The following is a 21886-nucleotide window of genomic DNA, read 5'->3' as shown; positions in this document are numbered from 1 at the left end:
ACATCGAGTGGCAGTCCCCCAGATGGCCACTAGAGATGCTTCCTGGGTGCGGCACTGACCTTCAGCGTCTCCATGCTGAACATGCCCTATAGAGATGGTGACTGGTGTAGTGTGGCGTTTGGTTACCATGGAAAAGCATTGGATTGGCTGAGATTGTCAGAATTGATGATCTTGGCCAATCAGGTAGATCAGGGGCGGAGCCAGTGCCATCGAACCCCTGCAGCGCTGGAATAAAGGCGCGTAAACACACCTTTCACATAGGTTCCAGGTGGGCCGGGAACCTAGATAGTGATATTACAGCTATAGTAACAGGAATACATGTTTGTATACCTGTCACTATAGTGTTCCTTTAAGGTTCATGCTGCTTTCTTAACAGAACTGTATATTCATTACTGGGGTAAGCAACCTATTGGGTTGTACAGGCTGCTCGAGTGGCTCTTTAATTCATAATCAGTCCCAGGGTATCTAGCCCTAATTTGTACGCCTATATATTTTTCAAGGGTAAAAGTATGCAAGGGGGCAGTATCAAATATCCTTTAACACAAATGGAATGCAACACAGCCTACCTATGGTGATCTGCCTTTGTTTTTTTTGTTTTACTGTTAGTATGCCTGGCTCCTTAAGTTCCTGCCACTCTCCTGCTCAAGAAGTGCTAGTTGGGTCCTTTCCTGATACCTGGGGCCTCTGCCTCTTTTGCCCTATCCTTAATCTGTCACTGATAAAAACTCTTAATTTCTGCAGTAGGTAATTAGGAGGTGAATGAAGACTGGATGAGCCATAGTAGGGCAACATGTATTCAATTATATTATTACTCCAGCTGATTGCCTCCTTTTTAGGTATCTTCTTGGATGATAATGGTTTGCCTTAGCTCTTCCCTTCCACGCTGGGATTTAAAAACATGAAACTCTGCAATTACTGAGAGCAGAATTTCCCGGTTTAAACAAAGTTTCAGAGAATTCTGTGTTAATACTACATGCATTGGCAGATATCTTTATTATCCCCCTAAGCCTTCAACACAGTTTTAAGTTGCATCCAAACATATTCAGATCACGTGTGCTGACTCTACCTGACAAATCAAAGTCTGTCCGTGTCAAAATTGTTGCATTTCCTAAATATATTCTCGTGAAGCCAGTAAACCTAAAATCCAATGAATCAAAAGTATAAAGACAAAATCTGGTCGCACAAAATGTAAGGTGATTATTTAATCGTCAGTTCATTTAACTTGAACAGGTGTGTGTCTATGAATATATAAGCTTTGTCTCTTTGTTCGCTGGATCACCAAACAATATCAACGTTTATTTAGGAGTGTTCGAAAAAAATAGACTTTAAATGTAATGAACTTCTTTTTTTTTTTCCGGTAACCGCTTGGTCTGAATTAAATAATTTTCAATCCTTTGTAGAATGTTCTCTTTTCAGTTGTTCGCTCACAGTCGATCTCTCCAATGATTGTCTTTGCCTGTACTCCTTGTAGATTGAGTAGGATGTCCCTGCGTATAAACAGAGTACAGAAAATGTGTATATTAATAATACACAGAATGTGACGGCAGATGAGAACCGTTTGGCCCATTTGGTTTGCCCAACTTTCCTTAGTCCCCAGCCTTATCTTACATCTAGGATGGCCTTATGCCTATCCCACGCATGCATAAACTCCCTCGCTGTGTTAACCGTTTACCACTTCAGTTGGAAGGGCTGTTCCATGCGTTCACTACCCTATCTGTGAAGTAATATTTCCTGAAATTATTTTTAAAACTTTGCGCGTCTAATTTTAGACTATGTCCTCTTGTTGTGGTAGTTTTTCTTCTTTTAACCCCTTAAGGACCGGACTTTTTTTGCGATGTACATTTGCGACCAGGCATCTTTTTGACACTTTTGTGGTGTTTGTGTTTAGCTGTAATTTTCCGCTCTCTCATTTACTGTTCCCATACAAATTATATATTGTTTTTTTCACGACAAAATGGGCTTTCTTTACATACCATTATTTATATAATCTCATGTAATTTAATTTTTAAAAAATGAAAAAATATGATGAAAAATTGAAAAAAAGACTGGACATAACCCATGGTATTGCAAATGGGGTGTCTTCTTTTGCAAATGGTATGCCATCATGGCATCATGGGGTAATTCTCATTCTTGGGCTACCATACGCTCTCAAAGGCAACGTAACCAACCTGGCCATTTTCAATGTAAAAATATTTGACCCATATATTTGACCCTGTAACTTTCAAAAACGCTATAAAACCTGTACATGGGGGGTCCTGTTCTACTCAGGAGACTTTGCTGAACACAAATATGTGTTTCAAAACTGGAAAATGTATCACAACAATTATATCATCAGTAAAAGTGCTGTTTGTGTGTGAAAAATGCAAATAAAAGTCACTTTCACTGACAATATCATCGCTGTGATATGTTTTACTGTTTTGAATCACTAATATTTGTGTTCAGTGAAGTCTCCCAAGTAAAACAGTACCCCCCATGTACAGGTTTTAGGGTGTCGTAGAACGTTACAGGGTAAAATACAGTGATAGCAAATTAAATTCTCTGGACTTTCGGCCTGGGCTGGCAGGCAGGTCCCTTAAATTGCAATCAATAAAATTACTTAATTATGTAAAAATATTACATAAATACGGACGTAGAATTTAACCCCTTAAGGACAGAGCTTCAGAAGCTTGACTTACGCTTAATGACACAAGCAATTTTTGCATTTTCTTGCTGTTTGCGTTCAACTGCAATTTGCATCTCTCTCATTTATTGCACCGACACATATTATATACTGTTTTTTAAAGGACAGAAAGGGCTTTAATTTGATATAACATATATATATATATATATATATAAATGCTTACTTATTATAAAAAAAATACAGAAAAATGCAAAAAAAAGAAAAATATTGTTTTTTTTTTTACAGTTTTTGCATAATCATAATGTGTGCATAATTAGTGCAGGTTAAGGAAAGTAATTAAAAATAAATTCATTTATTTGTTCTGATTTACAGAATATATAATGTGTCTGGGATTTTAAGTTTTTTTTGGTAGTTACAGGTCACAAAGCACAAGGAGTAAAATAAAATTTTAATGTGGAGCGATTTTAGAATTTGGTATGTTTGTCTTGTAAGCCTAATAGCCATAAAATAAAACAAAATTGCCACACAAAAGTATATATTTATATAAAGTAGACATCACAGGCTATTTACCTAAGGTTGTTTTGACACTTTCTAAGTAGCCATTTTACCGCCAACCTCTGCTAAATATTGGAGTAAAATTGTGTTTTTGGGGGGTTTTCGCACACAAACGTATAACAAAGAACTTCTCATGTGTATTTTGTAAAGTTGGTGTGTGCTATTCCTGTACAAAGTTTTATTATGTGTTCAGTTACTTCTGCTGAGTACAACGGTACCCCCATTGTATGTCTTTGGCACTATTTCGTGAAGCTACAGTGCCATATAGGAGACCTGTCCTTTTCAGTATTCACAGTAGAATTTTGAGAGACGGATTTAATGAGCCTATGCTTCCATTTGGGGTATTATAACAGTTTGACTGTTCAAAACCCCCCACAAAGGCCTACCATTTGTAAAAGTAGACACTCCAGGGTATCTCATAAGGTGCATATTGTGCCTTAACATGCCCCCATTTTTTTACCATTACATGCCAAAGTATGTGGTAAAAAATAATTTTGTGCATTTTTTACATACGGATTGCATTTTTGCTGGGCATTTTGTATATTTCATATGTGCCACTAAGTTCAAACCCCCCAAATTATGCTCAGCTAAGTCTTCTGAGTAAAAATACATCCCCAATGAATGTCTTTGGCACTATTTTGTGAAGCTACAGTGGCATATTGGAGACCAAGCCATATCAGTTTTTACAGAACTTTGAATTTTGACGCTGGGCCTATGTGCAATTTCCAAGCATCTTCGTAAGTTTTAAATTCAAACTACCCCACAAAGGCCTACCATTTCTTAAAGTAGACACCCCAGGGTATTTCAAAAGGCATATTTTGAACCTTAGCGTGGGATAATTTTTCCGCTAGCTTGTACCAGGTGTAGTGGTAATAAGCGTTTTTTCTGCTTTTTTGACACACAAAGTGAGTTTGCACAGTATATTTTGCAAACCTTATGTGTGCTACGACTGTATAATACTTCATATGTTGCTCAGCTATGTCAGCTGAGTACAAAAATACCCCCGTATGTACCTTTGCCAGGTATATGTGGACATCAGAGGGGCACATTTGGGACATAGTCATTACAGTTTTTTTCAAACTTTAAATTTTTACGCTGTGCCCATGTCCCATTTTAGAGTATTTTACCAGGCTATATAATTCAAACTACCCCACAAAGGCATACCATTTCTTAAAGAAGACATCCCAGGGTATTTCAAAAGGCATATTTTGAACCTTAGTGTGGGATCATTTTTCCGCTAGCTTGTACCAGGTGTAGTGGTAATAAGCGTTTTTTCTGCCTTTTTGACACACAAAGTGAGTTTGCACAGTATATTTTGCAAACCTTATGTGTACCACCACTCTATAATACTTTATATGTTGCTCAGCTATGTCGGCTGAGTACAAAAATACCCCAGTATGTACCTTTGCCAGGTATATGTGGACATCGGAGGGGCACATTTGGGACACAGCCGTTCCATTTTTTTTTCAAACTTTAAATTTTTACGCTGTGCCCATGTCCCATTTTAGAGTATTTTACCAGGCTATATAATCCAAATACCCCATAAAGCCATACCATTTCTTAAAGAAGACATCCCAGGGTATTTCAAAAGGCATATTTTGAACCTTAGCGTGGGATCATTTTTCCGCTAGCTTGTACCAGGTGTAGTGGTAATGAGCGTTATTAAATGTATTTTTTTACTTTTTAAAACTTTTTTTACTTTTTAAAACTATTTTTTAAACTTTTGTTTTGCTTATTAATTTTTTTAAAGTTTCCTAAACTTTCGTAAAACTTTTTTTTACAGATTTAACATTTTTCTAAGCTTTTTCTTTTACCGTTAACCCCTAACTAGCAGGAAGCAGCACTAACAGTAAATTCCCCATTTTCCCATAACTCCCACCCACCCCAGCTAGCAAAATATTTAATTATACAATATTTAAATTAGTTAATTAAATTAATTTAACCCCTGAGGGTTAAAAAATAAAGTTAATCGTCAGGGGTTAAAAAAAAAATTAGATCACAGTATAATACTGTGATCTGTATTTTGATCACTGTAGGCAGTGATAGACTGGCAGGGAAGGGGTTAATTTTTATTTGGACTGGGTAAAGGGTTTATTTTTTTTTATTTTTTACTTAAAGGTTATTAAAACTTTTTTTTAACTTAATTTTTTAACTTTTTAAAGCTTATTTTAAAACTTTTTTTAACGTTAACCCCTAGTTAGCCTAACACTAAATCCCCCAATTCCCCACTAACTTCCACCCTCCCCAGCTAGCTAAATTTATAATTTAAAAATATTTAAATTAATTAATAAAATAAATTTAACCCCTGAGGGTTAAAAAAAAAAAAAAGAATTAACCCTCAGGGGTTAAAAAAAAAATCAGATCATATTAAAATGTAATCCCTGCCAATTGATCACTGTAGTCAGTGATCAATTGGCAGGGAAGGGGTTAATTTTTTATTAAAATGGTAAAGGGGGGTGGGATTTTAAATAAACTTTATTTTTTTTTCCACCAGGGGGCAGGATCAGCACTGATCCGTCTCCCTGCACTTCACACTGAACCCGGAAGTGCAGGGAGGCGGAAGGTAAGTATACAGAGCACATGTGCCCGCTCTGGCATGCTGTCAGAGCGGGCACATGTACTGGGACAGCCCGATCCGGTGCTCCCGGTCTGCCTCTAATACAGAGGCAGACCGGAGCACCATTAACGCCGCGATTGCGGCGATCTGGGGTTAATTTTACCGCGTGACAGACGAGGTCCGTCATCCGTCGTTAAGGTTATCCCCTGGATGACGGACCTCGTCCGTCACCCGTCGTGAAGGGGTTAAATATATATGCATATTTATATATTTGAAGTCTACGTGTATATTTATATAATTATTTATGTAATTTTGTATATGGACATATGAATAGTTCGCATTCTTTTTATTTATTTATATATACATAGATATATATACAATTTCATTCTAAGTGTATTTTGATATAAATATATATATATTAATATCAAAATACAGTTAGAATAAAATTTCGTATAGATATATAATTTTTTTAATTTTTATTATTATTTTTAATTTTTTTTATTTAAATTATTTATTCGTATTTTATAATATATATACAATATATATAGTTATTATATATATTATATATATACGTGTGTAAATTAATTATAAGTGTATTTTTATATTAATATATGTACATATTAATATAAAAATACACTTAGCATGACATATATATATGATATGTAGACATATATTATATAGGTATAATATATGTCTATATATCATATATATACACATATATAATAATAATTTTATTTTTTTTTATTAACTTTCACTTTACATTTTTTTATGATTTTACAGTTGCAGGGAGACTGCCTGTCAGCACAGACAGTCCCCCTGCAGGCAGAGACTAGGACACCTATTCTGACCATGTGGTCGCCCTGTTGGGCGATCACATGGCCCGAGGGGTCCTAAACCGCCATGGGGAGACTGTCTGGGCTGCAGGCAGTCTCCCCACACCGGGAGCACCGCCGATCGCCGCCGGGGGAACGACGGCGATCGGGTAAGTACATTTTAAATTTAGGACGGTTCAGGACCGTCGTCGGTCGGCAAGGGAAAAATGCCGATGACGGTCCTGAACCGTCTAGCGTCCTCAAGGGGTTAAATATAGTCTCCTCCTTTACTGTGTTAATTCCCTTTATGTATTTAAATGTTTTTATCATATCCCCCCTTGTTTTGCTACGAAGGTCTATTCTGCAAACACACAATCCTTCTAGAGGTGTGTATCAATATTATTTTTTTTTTAAGTAAAACATTCAAAATTAGGGTCAATTAAATCACGGAATGTTCCTGTGACTTTACTGCACGTCCAGGTTATGTGCAAGCATATTCTTGAATTTAAATAAAAAAAAAACAGAATTTTAACCTTGGAATAAAATTTCCTCTTTAATATGCAGTCTATACATCGAGGTGTGACAATGTGAGCGTGTGTGTAATGGAATTTATGACTAGAAATGCTTAATTCCTAAAAGAACCGTTACTCGCAGATAATGTATGCAATGCATTAATCTGATGCTTCTGTCATATATATTAATAATTCCCATCCCTCCCCTGCATCCCTGGTTCAATTCTCCCTCACACATCCTGGAATTTAGACAGTTTCACAGTTCCTGCCCCAGTTTTCCATTTCCTCTGCTTGTGACATCTGCACTGTCCTTGTGTCCCAAGAGTCGGACACAAAGCATTGCATGGGGTTATATATATTCTCTTTCTTTCTCTCTCTCTCGAGACTTTAAAGGACCACTATAGTGCCAGGAAAACACTTTTTCCTGGCATTATAGTGTTAATAGGTCCCCTCCCACCGGGAGGAAGGGGTTAAACGCTTACCTTTCTTCGGCGCTGGAGAGTCTACTCCACCTTTGGATGTCATTGGCAGAATGCGCATGCGCGGCAAGAGCCACGCGCGAATTTAGTCAGTCCATAGGAAAGCATTTCTCAATGCTTTCCTATGGACGTCAGCGTATTCTCACTGTGAAAATCACAGTGGGAAGCGCCTCTAGCGGCTGTCAATGAGACAGCCACTAGAGGCAGGATTAACCCATATGTAATCATAGCCGTTTCTCTGAAACGGCTATGTTTACAGCAGGCACTGTTAAAGGACCACTCTAGTGCCAGGAAAACACTCGTTTTCCTGGCACTAGAGTACCCTGAGGGTGCCCCCACCCTCAGGCACCCCCTCCCGCCGGGCTCTGGAGAGAGGAAGGGGTTAAACTTACCTCTTTTTCCAGCGCCGGGCGGGGAGCTTTCCTCCTCCTCTCCATCTTGATCGCGACGTCATCGGCTGAATGCGCATGCGCGGCAGGAGCCGCGCTCGCATTCAGCCGGTCGCATAGGAAAGCATTTACAATGCTTTCCTATGGACGCTTGCGTGCTCTCACTGTGATTTTCACAGTGAGAATCACGCAAGCGCCTCTAGCGGCTGTCAGTGAGACAGCCACTAGAGGATTTGGAGGCTGGATTAACCCTCATTATAAACATAGCAGTTTCTCTGAAACTGCTATGTTTATAAAAAAAAAGGGTTAATCCTAGAGGTACCTGGCACCCAGACCACTTCATTGAGCTGAAGTGGTCTGGGTGCCTATAGTGGTCCTTTTAACTTTTTGGTGACCACTATAACAACTGCAGCAGGCTTTAGGAGTTGCCATTTTTGGCATCTTCTTTTAATGCATCTCTGGGCCTAAAACACACAGTTTTGCAGCCTAATTCTAATCTCTTTAATCACCCAGTGAGCCTGTCCTGAATTCCCCCTAAATATATCTCTTGTACCTTTTTTTTTTGTGTGTGTGCTTTATGTAAAGTAATTGCCAAAATGTAATATGGCTGAGGCTGTACCCTATCATTTCACCTATGACTAAGTGTGCTATGCTGAGCTGTCTTCAATGCAGGGCAAAAGGGGCGAAATACCAAGGGCCCAGTGAGTCCTGAGGGGCCTAAAGAGACAGCACCCCCATCCATGTGCACAGCCTCCATTACTGAGGCTGATAGTGGAAGCTGCAGCTAATGGGGTGCTCCCCCTGCGGTCACATGGTGCAGACAGGCATGTTTATAGTCTCAGGAAGAGGGTGAGCAGCATGGCAGTATGTGTGTCTGGGAGGGAAGATGGAGGTCTGCTGCCAAGGCAGCCCAGGAGATAATGCAGCTCTCTCCCCCACAGCCTGAGACTCATGTAAGGTAGGTATTTATTTTTAGGGGGGAGGGGGGGATGCCTGTGGTGTAACAGTTTTTCCTTTGGTCTGTGTACATATAGTTTTAGGAATAGAAAAACTAAGGCATGGTGATTTATAAATAGGCAAAATTATTTATTGGTTAAGATATCTAGATAAAAATAAGGTTAGACAAATAAAAGTGTGGCCGAGTTTTAAAAGACAGCAATGAGAAAGTAAGATAAAATGGGTAAATAAACATGAAAAAAAAATGGAGGGTTCAAAATTAAAAGAAGAAAAACTGCATTAGAGGAAAATGAAGTCGTAACAATGGGAAATACCAGGGTAAATAGAAATTCTAAATCCCAGGGTTAAAAAAATAAAAAATAGGCATTTTGGTAAATTGAAGAGTTAAAAATGGCAAGCGAGTGAAAGGCAGGATTAATGTAGGAAATGAGGGTTAAAGGGAAAGCTACTGAGGGATTTTTAGATTTTAATTGTGAGGTGGTGTTGGTTTAAAAAAAAAAAAAAAAAAAGCAATGCTTATGTAGTTATTAAAGGGAACCTGTCATGAAATATACAACTTTAGCTCTTTTAAATGAGCTTAACCCCTTAAGGACACATGACATGTGTGACACGTCATGATTCCCTTTTATTCCAGAAGTTTGGTCCTTAAGGGGTTAAAATTCTATCTATACATTGTGCAAGCAGTTTTGGGACAAACACCTACCTACAATTAGTTATTTCTCCTATATATCTCGGTCCCTTGGCAGACACAAAGATGTATTCCTAACACTAATGTTCTTGCGGTTCCCACTCCGTGTTGTAAAGGGTTAAATAACCCTTTATTCACTTAACCAATTCATGTTCCGCCTCCTTAACCGTCATCCCATGGGGGAACCCTAATGCGCATGCACGGTGAGGGCATTAGGCCTTCTCCCTGGGAAAGCATTGCCTCAATACTTTACTATGGGGATTTTTATGACGCTGGATGTGCTCATGCGGAGCGCGAGGACGTCCAGCGCCGTTTCACAGTCACTAGAAACATTGCACTTTCTCGAAAACAGAAGTGTTTTACATTACAGAACTAAGGGGACATGGACACTGCACCCAGACTACTTCAATGAGATGAAGTGGTCTGGGTGCCTAATAGTGTTCCTTTAATGCTGAGGAATTGAGAGAGAGGGAGCGCAAAAGAGACCTCCCGCAGGAGGTCCCTCTGCTCTCCACCCATTGCAGCCACAGTGCATGCGCTGTGGTTGCTATGGTAACTCCTTACCACTGCTATGGTGTATAGGAACGGAGTCAAGTTACTCCGTGGAGGAGGTTTGCAAGGCAGCAAAGAACAGAAGTGTAACACCCACCAGAGATCGCAGGGGGCCAGGTAAGTCGTGGTATTTTTACTTGAACAAAACAGGCTGGGAACTGACCAGGGATTTAGGCTAGTGAATTCCAAACCAGTCCTGAAGGCACCACTACCAGTGCAGGCTTTAAAAAAAAAAAAAAATGTCCTTAAATTATAAAAACACGTTAGACACAACTAGGTAATCCCTAAATCCTGGACTGGTTAGGGGTGTCTTGAAGACTGGTTAAGGCAAACTGGAAAAACTCTTCAACTCAATTATTTCGCTAACTTGTCTATCTTGGCTTAAAATGTAAAATTACTATGGGAATTACCAGCACTTCGTAGTTTAGTAATTAGCCCTGCTAGCAAATGGTTAGAAAATAACTTTGCGTCGATAAAGCACACGGTCATTGATTGCACAAGGGAAGTGGGACTGTCTGCACAGTGTGCCCATCTGATGTTATCCATGCAAAAATATGTTATATCAGGGCTTGACAAATTTGTATCTAGGAATCTAGGAGCCAGCTAAAAAAGTTAGGAGCCAGTCATTTTCAACGATAAAATGCAATTCCTAAAGGGACACTATAGTCACCAGAACCACTACAGCTTGATGTAGTTGTTCTGGTGTCTATAGCCTGCCCCTGCAGGCTTTTCAGTGGGAAAAAAAAAAACACACTCTCACACTCTCACTCTCACACACACACACTCTCTCTCACACACACACACACACTCTCTCTCACACATACACTCTCACTCTCTCTCACACATACACTCTCACACTCTCACTCTCTCACACTCAGCCTCCCTACCTTTGGGAGAGCTGAGTGAGTCTTTCCCTGGGGTACAGTGGGGCTGCTCTCTTTGCCTGTAGCTCCTCTCTGTTCCCTCTCTGTAATGATGGCGGTGCCAGAGTGACGTCATATTCCAGCTCCCGGCATCATTGCACAGCTCGTGAGGGAGCAGAGAGGAGCTACATGCAGAGTACTGCTCCCTTGCACACCAACCATTGCCTGCTTAGGGCGGCCGGCTCCATGCTGCCTCAGCCGGCCGCCTCCATCCTCCTCCTCCGTCAAAACTCCCTCGGAAGCCACACTAACTAGAGAGCTGGCAAACCCCAGACGCCAGGGCGAAATTTCTAGTCACCATGAGGTTTGTCGAGCCTTGTGTTATAGCAAGACATAAAAACAGATTGACCCATCGTCTGTTATTTCTAATTATTTATTGTTTGGATGCAGTATTGGCCTTGTTAGAAAACAATGTAATTAGATGCAAATACCATTCCTAGTTCAAACGGGACCCCAGAGTGTAGACCTAACCTACACTCCCATGTTTCTCTCTCAGTGAAGGATTTTTGGAAGGGTCTTACCCAGTGCAGTTGCGGCCACCACACAAGCCTGAGCTGCCACGCGAGTGTGTATGAGGTGCACGGACATTTTGACATCTCCTCTTCCCTTGAGACGATATAGTCCGTATGCTACAATCACAGCAAACCCGGCCAAACCTTGTAAATGGGGGGAAAAAAAATGTGTTAATTAACTTTGAATGCATTGCTATCATCCATTCTGTCTACTGCGGTGTCATGTTAAATAGCAAAATAATCAGTAGGTCAATTAATTATCTATGCTCCTGTTATGCTAGTGCATTAACCCATTTAAGGAACACTCAGGGTGTCGGGGTGCGTGTATCTGTGTGTCAGAGTGTCTGTTTGTGTGTGTGTATATATAGATGTATGCGCATGTTAAGGTGTCTGTGTGTGATTATATTTATATGTATCTCTGTGTTAATGTGCATGTATGTATGTGGTAGTGTATGTGCATACATCCAAGCAGTCAAACACCGGCACAACATACAAACACACTCCTGCAATCTAACACAAATATTACATACAAGCACACCCTTCACTCCAACACAAAAAATTAACACAAATGTACATCCACATTTAAAAGTGAACATTACATTCAAACACACCCCTGCAATCAAATACAAACACACCCCTTTATTAAAACACTAAAATTATATACAAGCACCCCTTCAAACACCAACACTATACATTTCATCATAGCGCCTAGAAATTAATTTTGCCTTGGAAAAACATTGAAATATTAAGGGCGCCTTGAACCATAAAAGTTTGGGAACCACAGGAGTAGCCTGTGGCCTCTCATAAACTATCCCTTGCTCGCTCTTAAAGGGTCACACTCCACTATCACCTGTCAGATCTGCTACTTCCCACCCTGTCACTTGCTTGCGATTCCAACACTGCCCTTCCTACTGTGTTTTTATACCCCACCTCTTCTAAATTGTAAGCTCTTTTTAGCTGGTTCCTCATCAACCTTTTTCTCATGTAACATTTTATAATTGTCTCGTCTATTGTTAAATTTCCCCCTTTCTTATATTGTAAAGCACTGCAGTATATGTTGGCGCTATAGAAGTGCCCATAATAGCCAGTACTTCATACAGCCTTATTGTAATGAATTGGAATCCAAGCGGCAAAACCTGGACAAAAATAGCTGATCTGGAAGAATTCAACAACTCTGCTATAATCACAACTTGGAAATTTAAGCCTCAATTTTGCCATTTGGATTTTAGTTTGATATCATTGTTTAGGGTATTTAAAGGATCACTATAGTGTCAGCGGTTTTCCTGACACTATAGTGCCCTGTGGGTGCCCCCACCCTCAGGGTCCTCCTCCTGTGGCGCTGATGGGGTTAAAACCCCATCAGCAACTTACCTTATTCCAGAGCCGAGGGTTACCTCTCCTCCCCCGCCGACGTCAGCGGAGCTGAATGCACATGCGCGGCAAGTGCCGTGCGCATTCAAGCTGTCAATAGGAAAGCATTTCTTAATGCTTTCCTATGGACGCTCTGCGTGATGGAGGCATAATATGCCTCCAGTGTCGCAGATGCACCTCTAGTGGCTGTCCGGAAGACTGCCACTAGAGGCTGGCTTAACCATGCAATGTAAACATAGCAGTTTCCCTGAAACTGCTATGTTTGCATCTGCAGGGTTAAAACCTGAGGGACATTGCACCCAGACCACTTCATTGAGCTGAAGTGGTCTGGGTGACTATAGTGTCCCTTTAACATTTTTGCAACGCAAAAAAACCCAAATCTAGTCATGTACTAATTGCAGTACTTCAGTACTAATTATGATCAAGTCATCAATTAAAAACTGAATTAAAAATACACATGCAAGCGAATAGAAGTCAACAGAGATTTTTAATCAATTGCATAAGCAATTCTCACATCGTGCTTGGAGTGTTGCTTAAAATGCAATGAAGCTATAAGCCCTGCTAAGCATTTATGCCAGGTTACTCACTAAATTGTAAATTGTTGGGAATTCAAAGCAAATGTAAACAGATTAATTCACTGGTGTGAGAATTGCTAGGTATTCAGAGTGAATTTAAAAATTTAAGGCCAACAGAGCAGATTTTTTAAAAATACTTGAAAGTCAATTCTTTGTATAGTTTGACTATTTTGGCCTTACATTGGAACATAACTGTAATTTTCCAGCAATTCTCAAATTTAGTTAAGAAAAAAAAACCTGTAAGTCAATTTTACATTTCACATTTTACACTGTCTTTGCCAAACTGAAAACGCAGCTGTTTTTTTGGCTTCAGTTTAGCTACTTGTACTATAAGCTTTAAAACAACTTAAGCTTAATAAAGCAGTATTAGTGTTTAGATCATATCCCACTTCTCAATTCTCTGCTATTTTAGGAGTTACAGGGACACTAAAGTCACGCATTGTCCAAGTCTCACTTAGTCTTGCAATGTAAAACATTGCAGTTTTTGAGAAACTGCAATAATTAGATTGCAGGACTAAGACTGCCTCTAGTGGCTGTCAGTCAGATAGCCACTAGGGGCACTTCCTGGTGGCTAACCGACTTTTGGTCTTCTAACTGATGTTGAATGTCCTCACGCTCTGCATGAGAACATCCAGTGTCAGTAAAATGCCCACAGGAATGCTCCTCGTCGGAGAAGGCGCAGTGCCGACAGTCAGCGCTGCAAACGGGTTAGTGACCAAAGAGTTTTTTTTATCCCTCTATGAGGGAGGGGGGGGACCAGAGGTCTCTATAGTGATAGGAATACAAATCGGTATTCCTAACATGATAGAATCCCTTTTAATCACCTTGTGCAGCCCTAGTTACACCTCTCTGCATCTAACTTATACAGCCTTCCTAAACAGTTACTGTAAAGAGAACTCTGACATTTAAACTTTGTTTACAGGGCATGCGATATAAACTTCTAAAATAAGTTAACCTCTGACTAAAAAATAAACCATTTTGTCTTGCAGGCTGCCTGAGTCACAGCCAGGGGAGGAGTCATAGATGGTAAAAATCACTGCATTGATTAATACATGTTTAGAGATTTACATTACAAACTGGCAAATTAATGCACACTAGCTAATTTTCATTTTCAATTTTTAAACATTAATGTGTTGTTTTCACTCATTAAGTGCTGATATTATAACAGTTATAATCATTTCAATGCTTACATTATAAATACCATAATAAGCAATTGAAAACCAAAAAGATGAAACAGGTCAATTTGCTGCTGCTGGAGACTGACACTTTAACCAAACCCCGGATAAATATATAGAAATAAAGAACCCTATCCAGTCCAAAATTACACATTCTTGTCCACACTTGAACAAATCACAGACAGATCTGGACAGATGAAAGACAAACTTACAGATGTGAGTCGGAGATATTAGTATAAACACAAGAGCATGGAACCACTTGTAAAATGGACACTTTAACCCATTATACATGTTACCGACATGCCATCACTTTGTAATTATAGAGATTGGAACTACCTACTTGACAATTTTTTTTTCTAGAAATTTGATAAGTCTATATTTATGTTAACAGGTGAGGGTATGAATGTATTGTATGATTTTATGTTTTGTTTTGTTTTTTGAGTTTGGGTGAATTCCAATGTGGAAAATTGATCAAAGTATTCTAAAATAAGGTGCAAAAATGTTAGAGGAGATGAGTTTCCAATGAATGGTGCTAACTGGCTCCGTTGATCTCCACGATGATTGCCCCAGTACTTTAGAGTAGGACACGTTGATAAAATTCCACCGATGTGTGCCTTATATAACTCACCTACAGGGACAAGAGGGGACTGCTTCATCTTTCGTTGCAGCTTTCCTGTAACGCTTTCCTGATCCTCAGGTACCCAGGAGTCCTGGTCTATAGACATCTTGCCGCCGTTAAAAAAAACAGTGCCCATGTGGTGCGCTACATGTAAGTCCGACAGGCTGCTCAACCCAAGAAGAGTTGCCCAAATGAAGTGCCCTGCAACACAAAACAGAAAGTTAGAGGTTAAATTGAGACAGGAGATACATGCACAAATTAAATTTAAACACACTTTGTCAGTGTGACAGTGTATACACAGGCAGACAGTGATACTTGTGATGTGCAGACGTAAACATCCCTGTGTATACTTGGACAGTTTGCAGACAAGGACCAAAAAACAGGCACAGATATATGTAAAATACCGGTATAAACATAGCACAGGTATGACAGATGGAGGCTTCAGACGTCAACAGAGCAGACACGTCTTCAGAGGAGCATTGAGAAGATTCTCAGTTGCTGGATATGATGAAGTTTGAAACTTAGTTTTGTTGTTTTTTTTTCCTCCAGCAGCCTAGGTCAGTCCTGCTAAAACTGGACTCTTGTTTTCACAGAGGTGCTTTATGTACGGGGCAGACTGGGCTCTCGTCCATAGAGAGCCTGGGAATGGTAGCCAGGGTCGCTGTCCGAGCCACTGTCACTCACATGAAAGAAAAGGGGGAGCCGAGCTTGGCACACGCCTCAGTCCTCATCCTACTGTTAGCATCTCACCCTAACAGAGAGGGGGTAATGAGGAATTACATCTGCCTGTTCTCTATATACTAACAATATAGAATAATGCATTTTATTCAATGCTAAATTATACTCGAAGAGGACCTATTATGAAAGAAAATAAGCAATTCAATGCAGCATATATTAGTATAGAATTGGTTGTTCAGCAACAGTCGTGGGGTGCAGTTTTAGTCTGTTTGAGGTCAAAGGTGTCACAATTTTAAAAAAAAATCATACAGTGTATTCAGAGTAGATAATTTTAGATAATTTGGACCACCTACAGACTCACAAATTGAAGAGTGTCAGAATTGGAGAGAGTTAGGATTGAGAAAGTTAGTTAGAAGGGTCTATACAAATCACTCTAGAATCTTAGAATTTAAGAAACTTGGGATGTAGTTGGAAGGAGAAAGATTATCAAACAGTGGCTTCATGTTTGAGGGATAAAGATATTTCTTACTTACTAGGGTTAAAGGGAATGGGATCAAGGAGACAGTTGGTGGAACAAGGGGAAAAAAGAGTAGAAACCGCTTGTTCAATTTAGAGTAGAAGTAGAATTCAGTTATGAGGTGTACAAGAAAAGAGATTATTACTAATGTTGCCAATAAAGAAACTCGAGTCAGTGGCGTTATTTGTTCATCCCTTCTCTAGCTAAAAAAAACACCCTGTTGGAGTTGTAGTCAGCATCAGTTCTACCTGTATATTACTATCCAGACTTGCTGTAAAGCTATAAATTAGTAAAGCTGTTTACCCTCAGATACTCATAACAACTAACCAGAGACTTGATGGAGTGGAAAGTAATAGAAGTTTAAACATTAGATTTTTTTTTTTACAGGAAATTGAAGGGGGACTTTGTAGGTCACATGCATTGAGGTGTGGCTAGGGCTGTATAAACAAAGTGGTTTAACTCCTAAATGGCAGAGAATTGAGCATTGAGACTGCATGGGCATGATCTGTACAACAAAACTGCTTCATTAAGCTAAAGTTGTTTTGGTGCTTGTAGTGTCCCTTTAACGTCATTGGTTTTTTTTATGGCCACCCAGCTATCTTTTTTAATAACTCAGCTTCCCAGGGGAGCTCTTGTGTACTTGGTATTGTTGGATGACTCTCTTCCTGCTGCCCACTGCAGTGTTGAGTAAACAAAAGCTCTCCACTTTTATATATCTGTTTTCCCATCTTCTCTATCCTGTGAGTATCCTTTACCCACTTCTACCTTGCTTGTGCCACCCTGCTTCATCAAACCCAGATCTCCCTCTGTCTTTTCCCACCGTTGCTCATTCCCATTTTCTTTTTGTGTCTCTCTTTTATTTGAGCCTTTGCACCCATCTACTAACCGCTTGTGTCTCTTTTCCCCAGTTGTGCCTCAACCGCATCCACTACTTCTGACATGAGCCAAAAACACCTAACCAGGAGCTTCCATTAGCATTCCTGAGCTAAGCGTGCAGATTCTGTCTCCCAGTCTGAAGTAGTGGTGGTGGGGCAGTGCTGGCAGACAATAGGTAAGAAGTCTAAAATGGTTGAATTCATTTTCATTCAGCTCTATAAGGTTCTCCTGCAACACGTCATATGTTGTCATTGTGTGATTCCCACAGCAGTGTTGCTTTAATACGTGTATACTCTGTGACACAGTCGCACATTCTCTTGCAGATGGAATGCTGCCATATCATACTATACTTTGCTGTAAGTTTTATTGTTGTGATAAGTTTAAATGCATAATACGCTAGAGTGAGCATTAACAAAATGATAAATCCATATTTTGTTTGATCAATTCTCCTGCAAGACAGCTCTGTTTCACCTATAATCGTTGGACTGTGTTGTAGACTTGTTGCTTTGCCGCACGTGTGTCTGTTTTGAGGACATTGAGCTGGTTAATAGTGATTTGTAGTGACCAAGTCTCGCTGACGAGAACTAAAAGTTTTGACTTTCAATGAGGACGTTGAAACTTCTTAACCCCTTAAGGACACATGACTGAAATAGTCTGCCATGATTCCCTTTTATTCCAGAAGTTGTGTCCTTAAGGGGTTAATATGATGCCACAGACTGGCCACAAGTTCTTTAAAATCTGACCAAAAAAAGAGCAACTATACCCATAGAGTCTGGGACCATAACCACTGCAATAAACTGTAGTGGTTATGGTACCTTTTGTTTTATTGGGTAGGGCCCTCAATCCCTCTGTTCCTGTGCGTTCTCTTGTCTGGTTACAATTACGTGTCCCTTTGTACATCACTACAAATTTGCTGGCACTATATAAATAATAAAATAATAATCACACGTTCTTAGAGACCTGTGGATAGGTAGTCTCATGCTATGCAAATTGCTGACAATGATATATGGCTGCCTACATTGTCATTACTAATAAAACATTGTGCAAACACCAAAGTACTGTTTACATATTTAATTATTTGTACTGAGCTCTTATCCCCAATTTAAATGGATAACTTTATTGAAAAAACATTTGTCATCCGTCTTCTTAATTTTAGAGTGGCGGTGAAGCCTCATCTCACAGTAAAGGGTTAAGGTGAGTGTCTGCTCAGTCAGTGAGTACGTGCATTGGCAGGAAAGGGGGGGATGGGATAATTGTGAAACGCTGCTCATGATCCCCCCTCCAGCTGTTTTGATCTGAGGGTTCCCATCGGATATGACCTCTTGTCTCTTTCTCATGACTTTTTTGTTTATGCACAATAACAGCGTTATTGTAAGCTTCCATCTTGCTCATAAACATAGGGACAAAGGCAGAGGGGGAGATGATGAGGGACAGTTGCGGATGAGATAAGAGAGACACAGCCCTTTTTTTCAGGAACCCCCTAATGAGAGAGAGCCTGCATAGTCTGGAAAAATAGAGACCTATTATTTGGAGTTAGTCAGGTGTCTAAACATCATCAACTGGCAGGCCTGTTCCAGCTGTATTGTACCCAGATCTTACACTAGGTTTCGTTATGTATCAGCAGGAAAAAGAACCACTCAGTCGGGAATGCCTTGTTGTCTGTCATGATAAATAAAAGTTAATATGAAATTAAAGGGAGACTTCTGGCACCATAACCACTTCAGCTTCTTGAAATTGTTTTCTTGCAGGGACACTGTCCCTGCAGCCTTGTATCTGACTAATGTGTAAAACTGACAAACAAAGCTTTAAATCAGAGCTCATACTCGGCTTTAAATCCCTTGGAAACAAAGAGCCAGTACTTATAAACTCCTGACTCCTGGCATGCATAGCATATTGAATAAGCTCTCTTACAGGGATATTGACAAAAGAGAGAATTCAAAGTAAATTCCAAATTTAAGGTCATAATAGCCAGACTAGAAAAATTCTCTAAGCCAGCTATACTTCCATTTCAGCTACTTTGGCCTTAAAGGGACACTATAGTCACCAAAACAACTACGGCTTATTGAATTTTGTTCTGGTGAGTAGAATCATTACCTTCAGGCTTTTTGCTGTAAACACTGTATTTTCAGAGAAAATGCAGTGTTTACATTACAGCCTATAACTTCACTGGCCACTCCTCAGATGGCTGTTAGAGATCCTTCCTGGGTCATGGCTGCCTAAAATGCATCCAAACATTCAGTGTCTCCTCCCTCTGCATGCAGACACTGAGCTTTCCTCATAGAGATTCATTGATTCAATTCATCTCTACGAGGAGATGCTGATTGGCCAGGGCTGTGTTTGAATCATGCTGGCTCTGCCCCTGATCTGCCTCTTTTTCAGTCTCAGCCAATCCTATGGGGAAGCATTGTGATTGGATCAGGCCCTCACTTCTGATTATGTCAGCAGACTGCTGTTTTTCTGAGTCTAACAGCATGCAGAGTTACAGCTTCAGGCTTGAATACAGTAAGATTTTTCTATATTTTTGGAGGCATGAGGGGCCCAGGGGGGCTAGATGGTGGTTTTAACACTATAGGGTCAGGAATACATGTTTGTGTTCCTGACCCTAAAGTGATCCTTTAAATTTCACATTCCTTCAATTTAGCGACATGCGCAGAACCGTTTATCATAGAGAAAATAATGATCTTTAGACTTGTAAGTATTCACCCCTGGAGGGCAGCACCTGCAAGTCCCTCCACTTAGTAGTGGCATACCACGTCTTTGGTATATACACCAAGAAGTGTAATTCTAGCCTCTCCCTTCCTGACTGGCAAAGCTTGTAAGAGGTGCAATAACAAACCCTGAAGGGATGGTACCCTAACATCATAACCACTTAAATGGACTCACACTGCCCAAATACAACAAAAATAATTAATCATGGTTTAGTATACATACCCCCTATGAAAACATTCATGCATGTAATTATGCATTTTGTCATAGGGGGTATATCTAAAAATCAGATCTCTTGTCTGCAGCCTTTGCAAGCCCTCCCCTTCTAATCCCTCCCAGACTTTCTGTGGCTGTCCAATCACAGACTTCCTATCACAGCTCAATGAGAAGTCTTTGCAACGCAGGTGCTCTGTGCAATTGCTGCCTCATGAGTTTAGCACTTCAGCTAAGACAGCTCTGTTGCAATTGGTTTCAACCTGTTGGTTACCACTTACAGTCCTATACACTGTGTATATGTTTTGTAAGTACCTATGCAGTCTGAGTGGTATATCACAGCAAATGTTACCAAGTAACCCCCGTTGATCATCATTAGAATCTCTTGAATTCCTATTCTTCTTGTCTATCTCAGACTGCACTAGTGTCAGGATAACATCTGCAAGGCAGCAGTGACACATGTCCAGAGGTCAATGGTTAGTCCCTCTCCATGGGAATCTTAGCAGAAACATTCACAGCAGTCTTTGAGACGCATCCTGTCTTTTAACTCCTAAATCACTTGTACACTTGCCTGTTTATTAAGACAAAGTGATGGAATAAAATTACACAAAGATTGTCCATATATTATTGTAATAACAAACTTAGTTCACCTAGATTGTCATTGTTCTGCACTCCCTACACCTCTCTCTGTGCCTAGCTGTCTTACTGAGGTTGAAGGGATTAGAAATGTTCACATATTTATGCTGTGTTTTTTCCCTGTTCAAAATCTCTTTAGTTTTTCTTATAAATGGTTTTGTTGCTTTTGCAGCATAACTAGACTTCTCCCCCTTTCACAAAACTGATTAGAAGGAAAGTTGCAGTCAACCAATCATAGATTAGTGTAAGTTTGGGTGCTGTCTTGATTTTTCTAAATTAACCGTGTTACACCCCCCTGGATGTTAATCAGACACCCAGTTATTTTACTTCCTGCTTTGGTTAGCTCAGTGGAGCTAAAGTCAAGAGGCAGCAATTGCCCAGAGCATCTGCCTTGCAAAGACTTCTCATTGAGCTGCATTGGAAAGTCTGTGATTGGACAGATACAGAACGTCTGGGCGGGGTTAGAAGAGGAGGGCTTGCAGTAGCTGCAGATACTAGATCTGCAGCTACTGCAAACCAATATTTCATATACCTCCAAAGAATACATGCATAAATATTTTCCTTGGGACATGCTTGCTAAATTCTTTCTTTTATTGGAGTGTTCCTTTTAAACGTATTTTAATTCAGAAGCTTATTTACCAGGGCAAAAAAATACATTATTATGTACAGTTATCTATGTCGTACGAATCTGTTATCTCTCGATTATTCAAACTGAAATGACAGCACACAATTCACATGATTGAAATTGTTCTTAATATTTCTCATAATAGACTGATTGTGATTGAATATGGTGGGGGAGGTGACAACAGGTCACATCTCATTAAAGTAATTGGATTTCTGATCCCAGATCAGCCGTAATGTCCTTATATTGTTCTTCTTTATTGCTTTGGGGTATTAACATTTTCAAGACAAGAAAACTATCTTACACATTACCAGTCCTCCCTCTGGGTCTACTTAGTGATGG

At 39.8% G+C, this 21886-nt stretch overlaps 2 protein-coding genes across 3 annotated transcripts in view; one reads left to right on the top strand and one right to left on the bottom strand.

The window, feature by feature from the left end:
• Window positions 1–128: 128 nt before the first annotated feature.
• HIGD1B (HIG1 hypoxia inducible domain family member 1B) lies at window positions 129–15979 on the bottom strand. The gene is made up of 4 exons (XM_063459325.1): window positions 15701–15979; window positions 15306–15497; window positions 11566–11700; window positions 129–1487 (listed from the first exon to the last, which is right to left on the bottom strand). The coding sequence occupies exons 2-4, from the start codon at window positions 15430–15432 to the stop codon at window positions 1387–1389; spliced, it is 363 nt and encodes a 120-aa protein (XP_063315395.1). The 5' UTR covers window positions 15433–15497; window positions 15701–15979; the 3' UTR covers window positions 129–1386.
• The window catches only part of GJC1 (gap junction protein gamma 1), a 49476-nt gene continuing 36288 nt past the window's right edge, over window positions 8699–21886 (top strand). Inside the window, exons 1-2 of one of the 2 annotated variants that reach the window (XM_063459324.1) lie at window positions 8699–8877; window positions 14492–14528. The gene's annotated coding sequence lies outside the window, so the exon portion shown is untranslated. Of the gene's footprint in view, window positions 8878–10072; window positions 10239–14491; window positions 14529–21886 lie in introns of those variants that run through there. The other variant, XM_063459323.1, reaches the window with a different exon arrangement.

This window comes from Pelobates fuscus, chromosome 6 (assembly GCF_036172605.1).
Source record: "Pelobates fuscus isolate aPelFus1 chromosome 6, aPelFus1.pri, whole genome shotgun sequence".
Taxonomy (NCBI): domain Eukaryota; kingdom Metazoa; phylum Chordata; class Amphibia; order Anura; family Pelobatidae; genus Pelobates; species Pelobates fuscus.
Note: the sequence above shows the minus strand (reverse complement) of the source record. Positions and strands in the feature narration are given on the sequence as shown.